This window comes from Myotis daubentonii, chromosome 16 (assembly GCF_963259705.1).
Source record: "Myotis daubentonii chromosome 16, mMyoDau2.1, whole genome shotgun sequence".
NCBI classification, from domain to species: Eukaryota; Metazoa; Chordata; class Mammalia; order Chiroptera; family Vespertilionidae; genus Myotis; species Myotis daubentonii.
The window spans coordinates 34,120,684-34,141,073 of NC_081855.1; the positions used below are offsets into that span (position 1 = coordinate 34,120,684).

At 43.0% G+C, this 20,390-nt stretch overlaps 2 protein-coding genes across 8 annotated transcripts in view; one reads left to right on the forward strand and one right to left on the reverse strand.

The window, feature by feature from the left end:
* The window catches only part of TADA2A (transcriptional adaptor 2A), a 44,243-nt gene extending 34,370 nt beyond the window's left edge, over positions 1-9,873 (reverse strand). For 2 of the 3 annotated variants that reach the window (XM_059669707.1, XM_059669704.1), the window contains exons 1-3: positions 9,777-9,873; positions 7,130-7,255; positions 1,351-1,457 (exon numbers count right to left, since the gene is read on the reverse strand). In XM_059669707.1, coding sequence (XP_059525690.1) covers positions 1,351-1,457; positions 7,130-7,154 — 132 coding nt within the window. In that variant the 5' untranslated portion in view covers positions 7,155-7,255; positions 9,777-9,873. Of the gene's footprint in view, positions 1-1,350; positions 1,458-2,483; positions 2,576-7,129; positions 7,256-9,776 lie in introns of those variants that run through there. The other variant, XM_059669706.1, reaches the window with a different exon arrangement.
* An 86-nt stretch (positions 9,874-9,959) lies between these two features.
* ACACA (acetyl-CoA carboxylase alpha) overlaps positions 9,960-20,390 on the forward strand; it is a 269,985-nt gene continuing 259,554 nt past the window's right edge. Inside the window, exons 1-2 of one of the 5 annotated variants that reach the window (XM_059669697.1) lie at positions 9,960-10,462; positions 12,803-12,939. In XM_059669697.1, coding sequence (XP_059525680.1) covers positions 12,908-12,939 — 32 coding nt within the window. In that variant the 5' untranslated portion in view covers positions 9,960-10,462; positions 12,803-12,907. Of the gene's footprint in view, positions 10,463-12,802; positions 12,940-20,390 lie in introns of those variants that run through there. The other 4 variants (XM_059669696.1, XM_059669699.1, XM_059669694.1 and 1 more) reach the window with 4 other exon arrangements.

Below are 20,390 nucleotides of genomic sequence, written 5' to 3' on the forward strand. Positions count from 1 at the left end.
AAGGTTAGAAGACAGTACCCTGGCCAGTGTGGTTCAGTTGGTTGGGCACTGTCCCATGCACCCAAAGGTTGGCGGTTCAATTCCCAGTCAGGGCACATGCCCAGGTTGTGGGCTCAATCCCTGGTGGGGTGCATGGGAGGCAGCTGATGTATGTTTCAATCTCACATCAATGTTTCTCTCTCTCCCTCTCCCTTCCTCTTTCTCTAAAAGCAATAAAAAATAAAAAAGGATAGAAGATACTGTGGGGGTATTCTACTCTTGTGATAAGTTTTTTAAGACTTCATTTAATCTTGTCTGCATCCACAACAGGATGGCTATATTCATGATCACAGCTCTTCTGTGGCCCTCATAGAGAATAAAGAACAATTTGAAAAAAGACATTTTCCTAGGACAACTCCTCTGATAACAGCATAAGCCCTGGAATCAGACTGCCTATATTTCGCATTCTGGTTCCATGTTACCTATTTCAGCAATTCTAAGACATATTTTAAAACTGTAAAGTGAGGATTCGTCTTATAATACAAAGTATATCACAACTTCCATCAGCCATTTTTACATTTCTGAAATTGGGATGCTTCTTATAATCAATAGTGTCTTGGATCCAAAAAAAATATGGTATTTGTTGAGTGACCTTGAGCAAATTACTTAACCTTCTCCTTGCTTGAGTTTCTTCTATAAAATGGGGATACTAATCATATTTACTTTACTGGGTTGTAGTGATGATTTAAGAGTTAAATCATGTATACTAGTAGTACTTAAAATAGTGCCTCGCACTAAGTAAGTGCTTATAATTAGTATTACTATTTCCACCATCATCCACAAAATGGTTACCTTGTTTGTCAGCTGCCCAAAGATCACTCTTCAATAAACAATAAACACTGTGTCACAGGTACTATCAAAAGGAATATCTCTCCTATTCTGTTCCTGTAATCTCAATACTTAATACTGGCTAAAACAGTGTTAAGCATTAAGTTGATACCTCTGTGCAATATGGGCACACCTCATTTTACTGTGTTTCATATATTGCACTTCACAATGTTGTATTTTTTTTATAAATTGAAGTCAAGACCCTCTACTAGCAAAAAGATTACGACTTGCTTTATTGTGAAACTCACTTTATTACAGGGTCTAGAACCAAACCTGCAATAGCTCTGAGATATGTCTGTATTCAACAGTCTATCTCATCCATCTGCTCTGTTCCCCAACTTTTCACTGGTAAAATGTATACTGGAAGATTGACTGGAACAGATTTAATAAGATATGGGCCTTCTGAGTAATCGATAGTCATCTCTGAATTTATTACATCCATAAAAGAACCTAGGAGAGGCAGGCCTCTCCTTAATGAGATACCTGTAAGCAGAGGAAAAAAGGAGGTGGCCCACATTCTGCACACTTGATATAAGGCTCCATGAGGTAGGAGGAGCAGCCTCGGCAAGGTGGCTTATCAGAGGGATCACCTAGAACAAAAAGAAAAATATACTAACTTCAAAACACCTTCTGATTATCTTAAGAGCCAAGAGGGTGAAAATCTGCAAATGGCTATACTGGTAGTGAAAGTTCATGGAGACAAGAAGAGCTCATTCCAAATAAGAAAAAACAAAAATTATCTTCCTTTTTATTTCAAGGTAGCTTTGTCCCTCCCTACAGAGTACCTACTACTTTAAACAGCATCTAAGTAGATATGGCCCCTACAAAGAAGTTTACAAACACAGGTTTTAACTGGAAGTTTCATAATACCCATAACATTTTTTTAGGGGAAAAATGTCTCATATCTCCACAACACACATATTATTTACAGATAAAGCAAATATGACAAAATGTTAATGATTGCTGAATCTCGGTAGTGGGCAACAAGTAATCACAGTACTATTTTTTCAACTTTTCTGTAAGTGTGAAATCTTTCAGAATAAAAAGTTGGAAAAAAAAAAAAGTTGGGGGGAAAACTCCTTTAAATATGTCTTGGGATATATATAGTACTTTTTATTTCAGATTTAAATCCAGAAAAGCTCCCTCCTTTTCTCCCATAGTATGCAGAGAACATAGCAGACCTTCACCAGTTCCAATGTCTCTGAAATATCAAGGTAAAGAGTACAAACCAAACTCTCAGTTATAAAAATGCAGATATGCATCCCCAGCTGCCCTAAACCAGGGGTCCTCAAACTACGGCCCGCGGGCCACATGCAAATACAAATATTGTATTTGTTCCCGTTTTGTTTTTTTACTTCAAAATAAGATATGTGCAGTGTGCATAGGAATTTGTTCATAGTTTTTTTTTTTAAACTATAGCCCGGCCCTCCAACGGTCTGAGGGACAGTGAACTGGCCCCGTTTAAAAAGTGTGAGGACCCCTGCCCTAAACTCTGCCTCTCTAGAGTCAGGGCATCCTAGCAGAGTAGTTCTCTGTGATCAGCAGCAGGTGTCTAAGAAAACTCTAAAGGTAGATGAAGAGATTTAATCTGTTTAGCCTGAGGCAGGATTTCTCACATTCTGTAACAGCATTTTCCTTCCTAAAATCTGAGGAACTCTTCAAGGCACTTTTCCCTCAGGTAAGTGATTATTGCTCTTTTCACTTGTTTCTAAATGAAGACCAGGAGGAAAATGACAAGGGAAAGAAATATAATCCTTCTGGCAATAGCTTCAAAATAAATATAAAGAACAGCAACTACCTCACTTTTCCCATTTAAAATTTTGACACAAGAAGACCAAATATTGTTTTAAGTGCTAGATGCCAAGTTTTACCAAATTACCTTTTTTTTTTTAATATATTTTATTGATTTTTCACAGAGAGGAAGGGAGAGAGATAGAAAGTCAGAAACATCGATGAGAGAGAAACATCGATCAGCTGCCTCCTGCACATCTCCCACTGGGGATGTGCCCGCAACCCAGGCACATGCCCCCGACCGGAATCGAACCTGGGACCCTTCAGTCCGCAGGCCGACGCTCTATCCACTGAGCCAAACCGGTTTTGGCCAAATTACCTTCTTCATATCATCCTTTTATAATAATGATATGAGCTTATTTTTCTTCCCTCAAACATTCCTTAGGGCAAAAAAATCAGGCCCTTGGACAGTGTGCTCAGTGGTTAGAGCATCTGCCCACAGACTGTCGAAGGTTGGATTTCCAGTCTCTCTCTCCACCCCCACCCCTCCCTTCTACTCTCTAAAAATCAATGGAAAAAATATTCTCAGGTGAGGACTAACAACAACAAAAATCAGCCACTGATCGAAGAGCTTTAAAACCCTTATGTCGCCCTAACCGGTTTGGCTCAGTGGATAGAGCGTCGGCCTGTGGACTCAAGGGTCCCGGGTTCAATTCCGGTCAAGGGCATGTACCTTTGTTGCGGGCACATCCCCAGTGGGGAGTGTGCAGGAGGCAGCTGATCGGTGTTTCTCTCTCATCGATGTTTCTTTTTTTAAAAAAATATATATTTTATTGATTTTTCACAGAGAAGAAGGGAGAGGGACAAAGTGCCAGAAACATCAATGAGAGAGAAACATTGATCAGCTGCCTCCTGCACACCCCCCACTGGGGATGTGCCCGCAACCAAGGTACATGCCCTTGACCAGAATCGAACCCGGGACCCTTGAGTCCGCAGGCCGACGCTCGATCCACTGAGCCAAACCAGTTCTGGCTCATCAATGTTTCTAACTCTCTATCCCTCTCCCTTCCTCTCTGTAAAAAATCAATAAAATAAATTAAAAACAAAAACAAAAAAACCCCCTTATGTCAAGAAGTAATTATTTTGTAAAAGCTATCCTATATATAGTTTAAAAAGTTTTAGACAATAAAAGTACAGCATTCTCTATTAACATTTTGATTTCAAACATTTCTTCTGTGTATTTATTTTAACAAAAGCGGGATACTATTCATGATGTTTTGTAGCCTGTTTTTTTTTTCACTTGACAACATATTGTCAAAATCTTTCATGACCATACACATAGATCTTCCTCATTATTATTTTTTAAATATGTTTTTATTGATTTGAGAAAAAGAGAAAAGGAGGAGAGAAATATCAATCGGCTGCCTCCTGTACACCACCTACTGGAGATTGAGCCCCAAACCCAGGCATGTGCCCTGACCAGGAATTGAACCACTGACCTCTTGGTGCACGGGATGATGTTCATCCAACACTGGCCAGGGCTTCCTCATTCTTTTTAATGGATGAATAATGCTCCATCACATCAATTATCTAACCTAATGGTTTTCAACTACCCTCTAGGAAAGCATTTTGGAAATCTGAGATGCTTTTTTGTTGTCACAAGGACTAGGGAACACTACTGGCACTTAGCTGGCAGGGACCAGAGATGCCTAAGACATTCCTCCACAACAAAGAATTGGCCTGTATCTGCACAACTTTAAAATGTCCCACCAGATATTCAAGTAGATAAAAAAACCTATTCAAAATTACTAGACCAAGAACCCAGTTCCATATTACATAAAACAAAATGTTTTTGAGTTTTACTATATATTGAATTTTCCAGAAAAGCAATTGCATGTACCTCCAGAGATTTTATCTTGTTTTGTTCAGAACTTTACCAAGAGTTATTCAAGCTTGTGGTATTTGAGTCACCAACACATCACACATGAATCATTCATTGTGCATGTGTAGTTGTAAGATGCCGTGATTCAATATATGCGTGCAAGCATCTGAGTACTTAAGTCATTTTGTCTTCTATTGTAATCATGTCTAAACATATTGCAATGCATATTATTCTATTATAAGTTCCATTATTTCATTATTAATTACTTCTCTTTTATTTAGCCTTTGTGTTACAGGTAGGGCATTATTGTTTTTATTTCTTTGGTATCATGGTTGTGGATATGTTATCTATGTACTTAATTTCCAAATAGTAAAAGGGGTTTTAAAAATATTATTTAAAAAATATCACTGGGTCTCATAAGGTTGAGAACAACTAATTTACACAGTTCCCTATTGGTGGACATTTATAATAATCGTTTCCAACTTTTTACTATTATAAAGAATGCTGAGATTAATGTTCTTGTATATATAACTTTTCACATTTTGTTCCTTAGGATATGTATTTTTTGGAGCTCCAGTTAGCGCGCGGTACTTATACAGGATATGTATTTTCCTAGAATTAAAACTGGTATACAGAGCATTTTTGATATATATAGTCAAAGTGTCCTTCACAAAGGTACGTTTTTTTTTTTATAAACTGCCGGGAGCCGGTCCATCCTTGCTGTTTCAAGGGACCTGGCATATATGGCATACGGTTCTTAATATGTTAGCTCACCTTCTTGGCGCTGTGTTTTAACCAAAGTCACCTCTCCGTGAAAGGTTGAATCCCCAGGTAGGGATTTTCCCCTGAAGTTAGGGAGGGAATAAAACCCCTCAACTAAGTGCCAGGCGGGTAATTAATCCCTTTAACTACGAACAATCATGCTTAAACTACATAATCTTTTCTCCCTGGAATGGAGATAAGAAACGCCCTAACCTTTGTAATAGAGATTGATAGGATTGAATCAACTGGTATAAATACAGTTGTAACAAGACAGAAACACACAGAACTGAGAACACAGGGCTTGGAAGACAGGACCAAGAGAGACAGAGCCTAGGCACAGAACCTACACAGAACGTTCTCTAGGGACAGAAGAACTTCGCTGGCGAGAGCATGCCGGAGGATCCTGGACAGGGACTGGCCTCGGAGCTTGGAGGCAAAGCCTGGCGAGAGAGCATGGCAGGGGATCCTGGACTGAACCTGACTGTGGAGTTTGGCAGGAGCGCCTGACTAGAACCTGGTGACTGGACCTGCCTGGAGAACCTGGACAGAACCTGGCTGGAGATCCTAAGCAGAACCTCTCTGGAGATCGAGACCAGAACTTGGCTGGAGATCCTGGCTAGGCTGCTGATCAACTAAACACTGTCTCCGTGTCCTTCCTTCTTCGCCGACTCCGTCTACGCCTTTGGGGACCCCTGGACCCGCTGGGGCTGGACCCCGGCAATAAACTAGGAATAGAAAACTTTTCTATAACTGAGGAGTAGAGAAAGGCTTTTTTATCAACATTGAAAATCCAAGAGAGTAAAAGGTTAATAAATTTGAGTGCATAAACAAAGCCAACAAACAAAAAACTCTTTCTTGGCAAAAAACACCAGAAGCAAAGTAAAAAAGCTAATAAATTGAAAGTATCTGCAAACATATCAAAAAGTTTAAAATCGCCCTAACCGGTTTGGCTCAGTGGATAGAGCATCGGCCTGTGGACTCAAGGGTCCCAGGTTCGATTCCGGTCAAGGGCACGTACCTTGGTTGCAAGGACATTCCCAGTAGGGGGTGTGCAGGAGGCAGCTGATCAACGTTTCTCTCTCATCGATGTTTCTAACTCTCTATCCCTCTCCCTTTCTCTCTGTAAAAAAAAAAATCAATAAAATATATTTAAAACAAAAAAAAAGGCTAAAATCCCTAATATTACAAAGAACTTTTAAAAATTGAGAAGGGCCCTGGCCAGTGTGGCTCTGTTGGTTGGGCACTGTCCCATGCACTGAAAAGTCCCAGTCAAGGGCACATGCCGGGCTACAGGGAGAAGGGTATTTCCTTTTTTCTACCAAACATTATTTCTTATCAAGGCATCACAAATGTGTTACTGGGAATCCATCTGCTTTTTAAAGAAATCCATCTAGACCAGCGGTTGAGCATCAACCTATGAACCATGAGATCATGGTTGGGTTCCTGGTCAGGGCACATGCCCAGATTGTAAGTATGGTCCCCAGTAGGGGGCATGCAGGAAGCAGCCAATGATTCTGTTTCATCATTGATGTCTCTCTCTCTCTCTCCCACTTCCTTCCTCTCTGAAACCAGTAAAAAATAAAAATTAAAAAATAACAAAGATAAAATAAAGTAAGTAAAATAAAATAAATCCATCTGCAGGTTAATCATACTATGTTTGGTCCATTTGATCTTAGTTTTCTTATAAGATCTAGGGTGATATGTTTGTGTCATTATGTTCAGTGGGCAATCAATAAATATTGATTTTACTTTGAGTTGATACTCTTATTCCTTTAGGATCAGATTCACAGGGGCTTTAACTTCAAAGTGCTTATTTTTCCTCTTTGATCAACTTCTACTTCAGTTTGCTATTAATATTCACCTGAGACTTGTTCATACAGTACTTACTGCTAAAGGAACCCAAACGGTCCATTCCTTAATTGGCAAAGACTGCTGCTTTGATCTTTCTCAATGCAGTGCCCCTTCAAAGGAGATTTCGGAACTGGCCAACACACACCAAAGCTTGATGACCCCCTATGAACAAACAAAGTTGCACATGGATCAGGAAATAATTCAAAGGGACAAGATAAAGAGAAAATAATGCAATGTACTCAACTCTACTACATCCGAGTTCTGTAACATTAAGCAAACATTTTATCTCTATAATCCTGTTTCCCCTCCAATAAAATGGGTATGATTATAATAGTTTCTACCTCCTACAGGTGTTCTAAGGATTAACTATCAAAATCCATGTAAATTATGTACCATGGAGCCCAGCCCATAGTAAGCCCTCTACAAAAGCTACATAGTTCTAATAGACAACTATTGGTTTTCTCCTCTCCTTAGCCCCTTCCTTTGGGAAACTGACTCTCAGACATTTCATATGGTTCAGTGGGGTTGCCAATTGAAATACGTCATTCTCTACCCTCACAATAGCTAAAGCAACCAGATCTCTTCTTAGAAAAATCTGAATCTAAGACATACAAGGACAGAAGGCAGTTGGAGCTCAAACATTCATTAATCAAATACTTGGTCCATGAGCTCTGACTGTTGAGATCGCCATCTCCAAAGGTGGCCAAACTATTTTAGTTTTTTTTTTTCTTTCTTATTTATTTTTTAAATATATATTGTTGATATTTTACAGAGAGGAAGGGAGAGGAATAGAGAGTTAGAAACATCGATGAGAGAGAAACATCGATCAGCTGCCTCCTGCATACACCCCACTGTGTATGTGCCCGCAACTCCCTTGACTGGAATCGAACCTGGGACCCTTGAGTCCGCAGGCCGACGCTCTATCCACTGAGCCAAACCGGTTAGGGCATAGGGTTTTTTTGTGTGTTTTTTTTTCTTATTTCTCTATCTTTCCAATACTTTAATTTGAATGAGTTCTGTTGCTAGAAACCAAGGAATCCTATCTATCAGAACATACATTTGTTCAGTAATTCATATTTGAATAAATATGAATAAATATTCAATAGGTATGTCCAATGTACACAGTTTCTTCCTAAAGGCAGAAATGAAATCATATTTCACACTAAAGCAAAAAAATAGCTCGGACAGTGTAGCTCACTGGTTGAGCACTGACCCACGCACCAAGAGGTCATCAGTTCGATTCCCAGTCAGGGCACATGCCCAGGTTTCAGGCTCCATCCCCAGAATTGGGGGTGCAGGAGGCAGCCTAATGACGTTTCTTGCTCATCTCACTCATCAAAGTTTCTCTCTAAAATCAGTAAAATAATATTTTTTTAAAAAGTCACTGTGGAGTAAAAGTAACAAACACAAAAACAAAAAACCCACATCCCACCTTCTATACTCTCCTAGTTTTTACCTCTTTTCTGGCGTTTTCCACATTCTAATTTGTGAGGATTATTTCTGCATGCATATTTCCCCCAATTTTTAGACGAAATAAAAGCAGGGACTACACCCAATACAAATTGGTGTGCTTTAAAAGTACCAAGCACACGGAAAGAACTCAGTAAACACAAATGTAAGACAAATACTAGCCAATGTCTTTTTTGGGGGGTGGGCCAGGGTAGACTAATTCTCCCTCTGCTTTAGTCTCTGGAAAAAAGTTAGTCTTTGAAGAAAAATGGATTTAGCAAGGGGTATTATGCACGTGGCCATACAATCATGGCCAACATGTACTCAACTCTTCTCATCTGCCAGGTATTGTGGTACCACTGTCCGTGGATTATTTCTTTGAGCCCTCTGAGGCTCGATGCTGTTTCAAAGGAAAGTCAGCCCTGAAAGGTTGCTACTTGTATTACTATGTCTTTCAGGCAGACAACAGCAGCGCCATTTCCAGAGGCTAAGGGAGAGGGTCACGTGAAGGATGTATAAACACTCGACGTCATAAGCAGCACTATTTCAACGAACAGAATCTTCTTTCTTCTTCTCAGGGACAGTTCTGACACTAACACCCATGAAAGGGTGTACGTGCTGCCTCCAAATCCACCTGCCAAATTCAAACACGTCACGGGGAGGACGGGAGGCACGCGAGCAGCAGCACTCAGCGCGGTGCAGAGGCCAGGTGCGGGCTGTGCGGTTTTGCAGACAAGGGTCAAATCCTCCCTCAGTTCCTGATGAGCCGTAGGACCGCGGGCAAGTCATTTCCCGGCGCCTCGGTCAGCCTGAGCCGCACATAAGGAAGCCCAAGTGCCTACTGTCTGTAGAAGGCCTACGTGAAAACCCACTGGGAAACGTGGGTAGGGGCGTGACCCACACAGGCGGTCCTGAGCCGGGTTGCGCGCTGCGCTGCAGAGACGGGAATGCAGAGTCCGAGACGCCGCGCAGCCGCCCGGCGCGCAGGACACGCCAGGCTGGCCGAGGGGCGGGGCCTGACCCAGGGGCGGGGCCTGATGGGTCACTCCCCCCCTCCCCGACAGCGCGACGTGGCCGGACGCCTCCCTCCCGCCCCCGTGCCGCGTCTTCCCGGTCTCCGGTGCCCGCACCCCGACCCCGACCCCCCACCGCACCTCGCGGTCCTCCCCTCCTTCACGTCCCGCTAGAGGGGCTCGAGCCCGCCGCCGCCGTCCCGCAGCGCCGCGTGCCTCACCTCGCCGAGTCCCCCTGCTCCACGCCAAGGAGCAGCCAGCCACGTGCGCGCCCTGGGCTGCGCGCTCGCTCCCGAGCGGCGCAAGCGCGAGCTCGCCCCTCCCCCTCGCGCCGCCGCGCGCCCGCCGGCTCCGCCCCTTTCCCTCCGGGGCCTTCGTGTACTGCGCGCCTTTGCCTCCGTCCGGGCCGGCGCCCGGGCCTCCCCGCGAGCCCGCCGCTGCCGTCTCTCTGGCCGAGTCCTGGGAGGACGCGCGGGAGCCGCTGGTCTGACCTTGAGTCCGACCGGCAGTCACTTTTCCCGGGAGGTGCGTTGCGGGTCAGCAGAGGCTCGCCGGGGGCGAGTGCCGAGTGAGCCCCTCCGGAGCGCCCCCCGTGCGGCGGGGCGGGCCGGTCCTGCCCTGCTTTTGTGTTTTTTCACATTCTCACACCCTGTTGCAGCAGCGAAGGAAAGTGAGGCTAAGGGACTCGGTGGCCGCCTCTGGAATCCGGGTGCTGGAGAGCTGCTCATGGATTTTCCAGGCTGAATGGTTTAAGGGTGTGCGGGGTCCATTTATTCCGATGCTTCTGGACGGCCGACGTAATCTCCTCTGGAGAGAACCAGCCCGTCTTGGGGCTTCAGAGGCCCCGATTGAGGCGCAGTGATGAGAGGATGTGGTGGTCCGCTCTGATGTCAATCTTGAGGGCTAGGTATGTCCTAACGCTTGTTACTGCTAATTCTTATCATAGCTACCCTATGTCGAGTATGTGTTGCATGCCAGGCATTGGACAGAGGTTACATGCATGGTCTCATTTAATCTTCCAAAACGACGTTGTGAGGGAGGCCCTATTATGATCCCCATTTTCCAGGTGAAGACTTTTAGACTCTGGTTTATAAATAACTTGGGATCACACGGCTACAGAGTGTTGGCCGCGGAGATTCAAACTGTGGTCTGCCTTAACCATTAGGCTGGTACATCTGTTTAGAAGTTTGTCTTTCGTAAATTTGCCTAACCTCCTTTAGAATTCATTTACACGGCCTATGAGGCTTTTTTATTCATTTTTTAATATGTAAGTGACAAGTTCATTGTTAAAAAAAAAAAAAATCAGGAGATTCACATGAGCAAAAAGAGTGTGAAAAGCAGCTCTCGAATGTTAGTTAACATTTTGCTATATTCTTTGCAGACATTTTCCTGTGCATCAATAAATATAGAGTCGTTTTACATTTGTTGTATCCTGAAAACCTATTCATTCACTCAACAAATATTTAATGAGCAGACATTGTTCTGGGTGCTAGGAATTCAGCAGTGAACAAAATAAAGTCTTCCTCTTATAATAGTGGGGGAGGATGACAATAAGCAATCCGATATAATAAAAGCCTAATATGCTAGGTGTCTGGTCAGGCATTCAACCAATCAAAGCATAATATGCTAATAATATGCTAAGGCTGCTCAACCACTTGCTATGATGGTGCACTGACCACCAGGTTAGTTTGCTGCTGGGGTCTGGCCGATCAGGACTGAGGGAGCCTGGAGCCCTCCCGCGATCCCTCCCCAGCTGGCCAACTTCCCACTTTCCTCCCCGGCCTGATCATGCACTGGTGGGGTCCCTCAATCTGGCCTGTGCCCTCTCACAATCTAGGACCCCTTGGGGGATGTCGGAGAGCTGGTTTTGGCCCAATCCCACAGGCCAGGCTGAGGGACCCCACTGGTGCACGAATTCGTGCACTGGGCTTCTAGTAACAAAATATATTGCTAAATAAAGATAATGCCCAGTGATGTGTCAAGTTTTATGGGGGGAAAATCAGGATAAAGGGCTAGGAAGGATATGGGGAATGCTCTTTTAGATAGGGAAGACAAAGAAGACCTCCTAAGGGAAGAGCACATAGGTAGAAATCTAATCACTAAATGAAGGAGGCAGCTATGTGGATTTCTAGAGGGAATCTATTCTAGGGGAAGAGAAATGGCCATTGGCAGTGGTCCCAAGATAGGGGCTTGGTTGGCATGTTGGAGAAGAAGCAAGGAGACCATATGGCTGGAGCACACCAAATTAGAGAAATAAGGTGTGAAACAGGCAGAAGCCCGATCATGTATCATCTGACTTTGGATTTGGTTGGACTTGGATTTTATTGGGACATGACAGAATACAGTGGTAGGGTTGAGAGCCAAGGAATAATCAGATTTGCTTTAAAAGGATTACTCCGGAAGCTGTGTAGAAACATTAAAATTGCCCTTTAAAGCAGGAATTGCCCTTTTTACACAGCAATTGTTCAACAGATAGTTTATTATTACATTGGTGTTTCACGTACACCTTTGCAACCACTCTCACATTCTCCACAAAGAGGAGATAGGGTCAAACACTTAGGACTTACCTTCATGTCCTTTTCACCTAAACTGCCTGGCGAGGGCATATGTCCAGATCTGGACGTCATGGTTGTCAACAATCTGAATATGAATTATTAATGTACAGTTGTGGAAAAAGAGTCCCACATAATACTGGGATCTATTCATTAGAAACATTGCATTTCAACACCTGAAAATTACCCTTCCTCTTCAATTGATGTTAGGCCCTCATCAGAATTCTAAGCCCCCGTTTAGACATTGTGCTTAAGAAAGATATGGAGAGCCGAAACCGGTTTGGCTCAGTGGATAGAGCGTCGGCCTGCGGACTGGGGGGTCCCAGGTTCGATTCCGGTCAAGGGCATGTGCCTTGGTTGCGGGCATATCCCCAGTAGGAGATGTGCAGGAGGCAGCTGGTCGATGTTTCTCTCTCATCGATGTTTCTGACTCTCTGTCTCTCTCCCTTCCTCTCTGTAAAAAATCAATAAAATATTAAAAAAAAAAGATATGGAGAAATGGAAATGCACAGTGAGAAGGCTAGCACTGATGAGGAACAGAGATTTGGAGGAAAATAAAAGTTATTTTTCAAATCTGTGTTTTGTGATAATCGGAGTGAAAATGACATATATGAGTTTAGAGCTCAGAGGAGAGGCCAGGACTAAAATTGTATAATTGTATGAGAATTGTTTCTTGGAATATGTGTCTTCTTTAGACAGAGCTTGAGGACAGACACTGTGTCTTTTCTTCTTTGTGACCTCAGTGCCCAGAAGTGCATCCTGGATGAATATTTGTGAAATGAGCAAGTAAAGGCAAAGGTATGGATGAAGTCACTCAGGCAAAATGTATAAGGTAAACAGAGAAGATATCCAATCTTTGCTTTCACTGGAGGTTCAAGCACCTGAACGTGGCTTACGAGTAGGGTGACCATAAGTTCCGAGTTGCTCAGGACAGTCCTGGTTAACTCCTACTATTGTCCCCATATAATTAATAATATTGTCTCATTTCACTCTCAGAAGTGTCTCAGTCTGTACAATCCTATATAATAAAAGGGTAACATGCAAATCAACTGAACGGCGGAACAACCGATTGCTATGACGTGCACTGACCACCAGGGGGCAGACGCTCAATGCAGGAGCTGTCCCCTGGTGGTCAGTGCGCTCCCACAAGGGGAGCACTGCTCAGCCAGAGCTGTCTCAAGACTGGCGAGCTCAGCGGAGGTGGAGGGACATCCCCCGAGGGCTCCCAGACTGCGAGAGGGCACAGGCCGGGCTGAGGGACCCCCTGCCCCCCACCCCGCCCTTCCATGCCTCCATGCACAAATCTCGTGCACTGGGCCTCTAGTAAATTATACGGTCACTCTTTGTAGAAGGCCCTTCAGGGCCTAGTGTCTTCCTATTTCTGTCATCACTGCCCCATCTCACATTTCATTCTCCAGCCAGACGGAAGCATCTCAGCTTTCCTTATGCACTCTGTTCTTTCCAAGCTACCTTTAGCAAGGTACCTCCACTTCAACTGAAACATCACTTCCTCAGGAACACGTCTCCTGGCCCCAAGCCTGAGTTAAGTGGACCCTTTACATGCTTCCAGGGCAGCTTGTATTTAACCTGTCATAGCAGAGATAACTGTCTTGCTCCCCTCACTAAACATGTATAAAGGAACCTGAAAAAACACCTTTTATCCTTGTTAAGTTGAAATTTAATAATATCCAAGATTAGTCCATGTTGGGCTAATATTTTGGAAAACTGAGCTTCAGGACTTAGCACATTCTCCAAGCCCTTTTACTCATAACTAATTTAAGAAATTGACTTTGAAACCCAACAAGGAAAATTGTATCACTGTCAGGCTCTGTGATGTGACTGCCATTGACTAAGTCCAGAATATCCCAACAGCTCTTCAACTACTATGCTTCAGTGATTGGAACCAAAAGTGTAGTGTCTGAGCTTCCCTCCCTCCCTATGGAAATGATTCTCTACCATTTTTAATACTTACTATGACCAGAGTGCTGAAAGAACTTTATAAACTTTATTTCATCTAATGTTCATCCTATAAACTGAGGTGGCTTTTTGTGTTTTATTTGTTGTTGTTGTTGCTAATCCTCTTAGAGAGAGTGGAAGGGAGGAGGGGTGAGGAGAGAGAGAGACACACATCCATCATTTGTCTCCCACACGCATCCCGATCAGGGGTGCCCTTGATCAGGAATCAACCCCTCCACCCTTTGGTGCACAAGCTGATGCTCTAACCACTGAGAACACCTGCTAGAGCTGAGGTGGCTCTTTATAGTTTAGTGTACAAATAGATAAAAACAGGAAGTCTAAAAGTCTAGCTATGCCTTCTAGGTTTCAACTTCCTTCCCTTTAAACTCTGAAATATACCCAGTCAATGTAAATTAACCAGAGATTCCAGTCCTGGGCCCAGCCCTTTGCCAATTACAAAGGCTCTTCAAAGTCATGGAGTCTTTTTGTGATGCACTCAGTAGAGAGGGCTTCACCCCACAAAAGGCCTGAGCCTCAAGGATGTAAGTTCTCAAGGCCTAGTTCAGGATTGGTTCCTCCTTAGCCTCTGCTACTGCCTCTTCATCGGGAGCATTGCCATCCTCCCTCCTGCTCGCCTCCCCCATCACTCTGTGCCTCTCTCTCTTTGTCTCTTTGTGGCCATCCTAGTCAAAGGAATTAGAGAATCCTTTTCTTTCCAGGAGAATCCTAGAGTGCTTATTTAATTTGATCCACCCAAAGTATGACCAGTCTGCAGAGGAAGGGTTGAGGCACCTCTGTTAAAATACCTAAAGAAATGTAAGGTTTGCCCTCACGGGTTTGGTTCAGTGGATAGCGCGTCGGCCAGCAGACTGAAGGGTCCCAGGTTCGATTCCGGTCAAGGGCATGTACCTTGGCTGCGGGCACATCCCCAGTTCAGGGATGTGCAGGAGGCAGCTGATTGATGTTTCTCTCTCATCGATGTTTCTAACTCTCTATCCCTCTCCCTTCCTCTATGTAAAAAAATAAATAAATTTTTTTTTTTTTTAAAAAAAGAAGAAATGTAAGGTTTGCCTATAGCCATTTCTCCACACAGTGAGACCTGTCTGGGGATGCTTCTGCATAAGTAGGACGGTCCTAAAGATCTCAAAGGTGAACAAGAGGGAGAAAATTTGTTCTGCATAAGAGCCCTGCTGCAACCTACTTTACAAATAAGGAAAAATGAGTCTCAAAGAGGTAAGATCACTTACACGGAAAACATATCCTCCAGTGAAGATTAAAAAAAAAAAAAAAAGTTGTTCTAGGTTAGATTGGCCTGTGCTCAGCATTAGAATTTTGTCATTATTTAAATCAGCAATTGTCAGCTAGAAATAGGTAGGTTTCCAGAACAGGACACCAGGCAATGTTACCAGGTAGCACAACTAGAATTAAAATCATAGCTGTCCAGAGGTGCCTGTGGAAATCGCTCTGACACACTGAGGCTGGGTTCCTTGGACCTGCTGGAAGAATAGGTACTGCTTAGGGGCTAGCCTTAGCCCTTTGGGATTGGGTTCGGTTCTTTGGGGCTAGAAAAGAAAAAGCAGATCGGTCCAAGTGTAACTAATAAACTTCCTCTGACTAGTTAAAATGGAAGTTAGAAATCAAGATTTACATAATGCCATGGCCATTACACAGAGTTTTCATGAATCTAAACCTTTGCTTCCCCATTTCTTCTGCCTCTTCCTATCTCACTGACTGCTTTTGATCTACAAAAAGTGCAGGATGTCAGTGTCATGATTCATCAGGCTTTGGGTAGAATCCAAAAAGTTAGGAAAACTAGGAATGTATTGTTGCTGCGTGACTTCCGTTTATCAGAAAACTTTAAACGCCCACTCGGCAGCCTAGCTACATACTTTTCAGCCTACTGTACAGGGCCTCCACCTTTTGACTGCCAAACAGGCTCCGAAAGTATTTTGCATCATTCGATGACAGGCAGTGTATATTCTTTGCAACCAGCAGGTGCCTAATGTTTGAATTATGATTTGTAAGGAACCTGACACAGTTTAATATAATTTAAAAAGCATGGACTTTCCTTAATTTGAATCCTGTCACCAGCTTTTACTACCTTTAAGAATTTAGGCAAGTTATTATCTGTGCCTCTTTTCTCATATATAAAATGAAAAATAGGATACTTAATAAGAGTTTATGATGATGTATGTATAGTACCTAATTCATGGTGGTAGACAAATAAATTATAATGATAATTTTAATTCTATAAATGCTCCATGATATAACCCTGGGGCTTGTTTAGGTGTTGTTCTAGATTGTGGGTTGTGGGTTTGTTCACCAGTTGGGGCATGTACAGGAGGCATCATAAATGTTTCTCTCTCACATCAATTTTTTTCTCTCTCTCCCTTTCCCTCTGTCTGAAATCAATAAACATATCCAGAACAGAGCACCAAGCAATGAAACAGAATTTATTTTGCTCCCTGTCTCTTTAGTACCTTTTTCACTACAAAACTATTAGAGTGAGCCCTCTCCAGTATGGCTCCCTTGGTTGGGCACCTTCCTGTGCACTGAAGGGTTGCTGGTTCAATTCCTGGTTGGGGTATATGCCCAGGTTGTGGGCTGGGGGTGTGTCAGAGGCAGCCGGTTGATCTTACACTCTCACGTTGATGTTTCTCTTGTCCCCTCTCCCTTCCTGTCTGTCTATAATAATAAAAGAGTAATATGCTAATTAGACTGGATGTCCCTCCAGACCTCCTTCCAGATGTCCTTCCAGACAACCTTCTGGGCGAAGCTGTGGTGGTGGGGGCCAAGGCAGCCACTGCAGTGGCGGCTGGGCTGAGCCCCTTGCATGAATTTTGTGCATCAGACCTCTCTTAAATCAATAAAACAAAACAAAAAAGTAATGAGAATGTACATTATCTCACAGGTCATAGGGCAAATGCATAGTTGTAATCAAGGACAATTAATCCTGACTTACCTTGAATGCAGAACAAACTCAGGAGCTCCATCCCCTGTAATTAATGTAAATAGTGAACAGACATATATTATGATCAATTAACTATAAGACTATTCCTCACAGTACAGAGCAAGTTCTTTACTATTGTAATCGAAACTAACAAGGTTAATCTGATGCATATTTAATGATATGTGTAATTGTTGTGCTGCATGATAATTAGACCTTAAATGCTAAGCTGTTTACATAAATTATTGTAATTGGTTATTTTTACACAGCCAAACACATTTTTTGGTGTCTGCTCACTTTATTAATTTTCTAGAATCTATAATATCATGGCAAGGACAACAGTTTTCTCTGAAACCCTTTTCTATTTAATCACCTATTCACCTACATAGATAAACTATTGTCAAGCAAAATTCACTGCTACCTATTCAGTGCTAACAGGAGTCCCCAGTCTGGGGTGTGGTGAAGGGAGAAACTTTTGAGTGAAAGGTTTCCAGAGAATCAGCTCAAGTGAAGCAGCTCAAGCTAAGCTGCTCAAATGAAGTAGTAAAGTAGCCTATATCACAGGTCTAGTGTTGCCAACCGTTAGAGCTCTGATGTTGCTGTTCAAGCTTTACAGTGTGCAAGCTGGGGAAATGCAGTGGAAGATGCACTCCATCCTAACGGGGCGCTGGCTTATAGACAAAGAAGTTCTTGTCTGTGTCCCTGATTGGTCCATTTCTATGCAAATGAGGACTCCAAAGTCTCACAGTTTTGTTCCAAGTTGCACTGTTCTGTTTGGCCAGCTCACACAGTCTGGTTGGTTGTTGTGGAGCTGCTCTGCTTGGTTAGTAACTTATGCAAATGAGGTTATGGCTGCACAGCTCCAATTGGACGGGAAGATCTTCGTCCCGTTGGTCCAAATACAATACCAGGAGTTTCTTTATGAAGTGAGGGCAGGAGCTCCGTGCAGGAAGCTTGGCAGCTCAGTCTGTGGCTTTCCCCTGACGTGTAGTATGTGTCAGAGCCCTCTGTAATCAGTGGCTGTTAAATTCTGGTTATGAATTTGGGCCCAATTAATCACAGTGAGCCTTTGCTGGCAGATATTCTTTCTCCGGTTTCACACTCTTCAAAATGGCACTGCAGGGTTCTCCTCCCTACTTGGTACTGAAAATAGCCACTCACTGCTCAAAGCACACAAAATATATTTTCTTATTTTAGACCTTAAAAACCTTTTAAGGAAAATATTGTTACTCCCATTTTGCTGATGTAGAAACTGATGGCCATAGAGGGTAAAAGCAGGTAGAATAGTAGAGATTCAAACTTCTACCCCCATCCTCTAACCATACTTTGTACAATCTTAGAAGGTAACGGATCCCAGCAGAGATATGTAACATTTTTTAAGGAAAATCAAATGGCTCCTGAGAAATACAGAATATTACATTAGTGCCTCCTTATCTGTGGTCTTGCTTTCCATGGTTTCAGTTACCGGTGATTAATCATGGTCTGAACATATTAAATGGAAAATTCTAGAAATAAACAGTTCACATTTTATTTTATTTTATTTTTTAATTAAATCTTTATTGTTCAGATTATTACAGTTGTTCCTCTTTCCCCCCCCCCCCCCATAGCTCTCCTTCACCCGGTTCCCACCCCACCCTCTGCCCTTACCCGCCCCCCCCCCCCACTGTCCTCATCCATAGGTATACGATTTTTGTCTCTTCCTGCACCCCCCACACCCCTTTCCACCCAAGAATTGTCACTCCACTCCCTTTCTATGCCCTGGTTCTTTTATATTCACCAGTTTATTCTGTTCATCAGATTTTTTATTCACTTGATTTTTAGATTCACTTGTTGATAGATATGTACTTGTTGTTCATAATTTTTATCTTTACCTTTTTCTTCTTTCTTCCTCTTCTTAAAGAATACCTTTCAGCATTTCATATAATACTGGTTTGGTGGTGATGAACTCCTTTAGCTTTTTCTTATCTGTGAAGCTCTTTATCTGACCTTCAATTCTGAATGATAGCTTTGCTAGGTAAAGTAATTTTGGTTGTAGGTTCTTGCTATTCATCACTTTGAAAACTTCTTGCCACTCCCTTCTGGCCTGCATAGTTTCTATTGAGAAATCAGCTGACAATCTTATGGGTACTCCCTTGTAGGTAACTGTTTTTCTCTTGCTGCTTTTAAGAGTCTCTCTTTGTCTTTTGCTCTTGGCATTTTAATTATGATGTGTCTTGGTGTGGTCCTCTTTTGATTCCTTTTGTTTGGGGTCCTCTGTGCTTCCTGGACTTGTAAGTCTATTTCTTTCACCAGGAAGGGGAAGTTTTCTGTCATTATTTCTTCAAATAGCTTTTCAATATCTTGCTCTCCCTCTTCTTCTGGCACCCCTATAATTCGGATGTTGGTTCGCTTGAAGTTGTCCCAGAGGCTCCTTACACTATCTTCATATTTTTGGATCCCTTTTCTTTTTTTTTGGTTTTCCCGTTGGGTGTTTTTTGCTTCCTCGTATTTCAAATCTTTGACTTGATTCTTGCGATCCTCTAGTCTGCTGTTGGATCTCTGTATAATATTCTTTATTTTAGTCAGTGTATGCTTAATTTCTAGTTGGTCCTCTTTCATATCCTCGAGGGTCTCACTAGATTTATTGAGGGTCTCACTAAATTTATCGGCAGTTTCTAGAAAATTCTTGAAAAACCTAATAACTGTGGTTTTGAACTCTATATCCAGTAGTTTGCTTTCTTCCATTTCTGTCATTTGTGACCTGTTTCTTTGTCTCCGCATTTTGGCTGCTTCCCTGTGTTGATAGGGTGGCTTTGTGTGCTAGGTGTCCTATAGGGCCCAGTGGCTCAGCCTCCCCAATTACCTGAGGTAGACACTCTTGTTGCACCCCTTTGTGGGTTGTGTGCAGTCTTGTTGTAGTTAAGCCTTGATTGTAGTTGGTATCACTGGGAGGAATTGACCTCCAGGCCAATTGTCTGTGAGAATCAGCTGTGTCTACAGTGGGAGAACTTCTGTGCTGGAGACACCCTTCTGGGGCAAGACTTGCTTCAGTGGGGCTTTGGTGCTCACTGAGTCTGCTCCCTGAGTGTGTCCCTTATGGATCTGAGGAGTTGTAATCTGGATGGTCCCACTCTGACCACTGGGTACACTGGCACTTGGATCTCTAAGGAGGTGTTAATTTAGCCTCTGCCTGAGGCTACCGAGCAGGAGCTATGTAGAGATCTGCAGATTCCTCTTCTTTGTTTGGGATTTGGAGGTGCCCAGATGAGGCCCAGCTGTGAAGCAATGCAAGCTGCTGTGGGGCCTTGGGCCTTCTTTTGGATGTTCTGGGTCTCTCTGACCCAGCTGCAGTTAGGTAATTTTAGATTGCAAAGGGCCAGGACATTCATATGCAAAAGCCT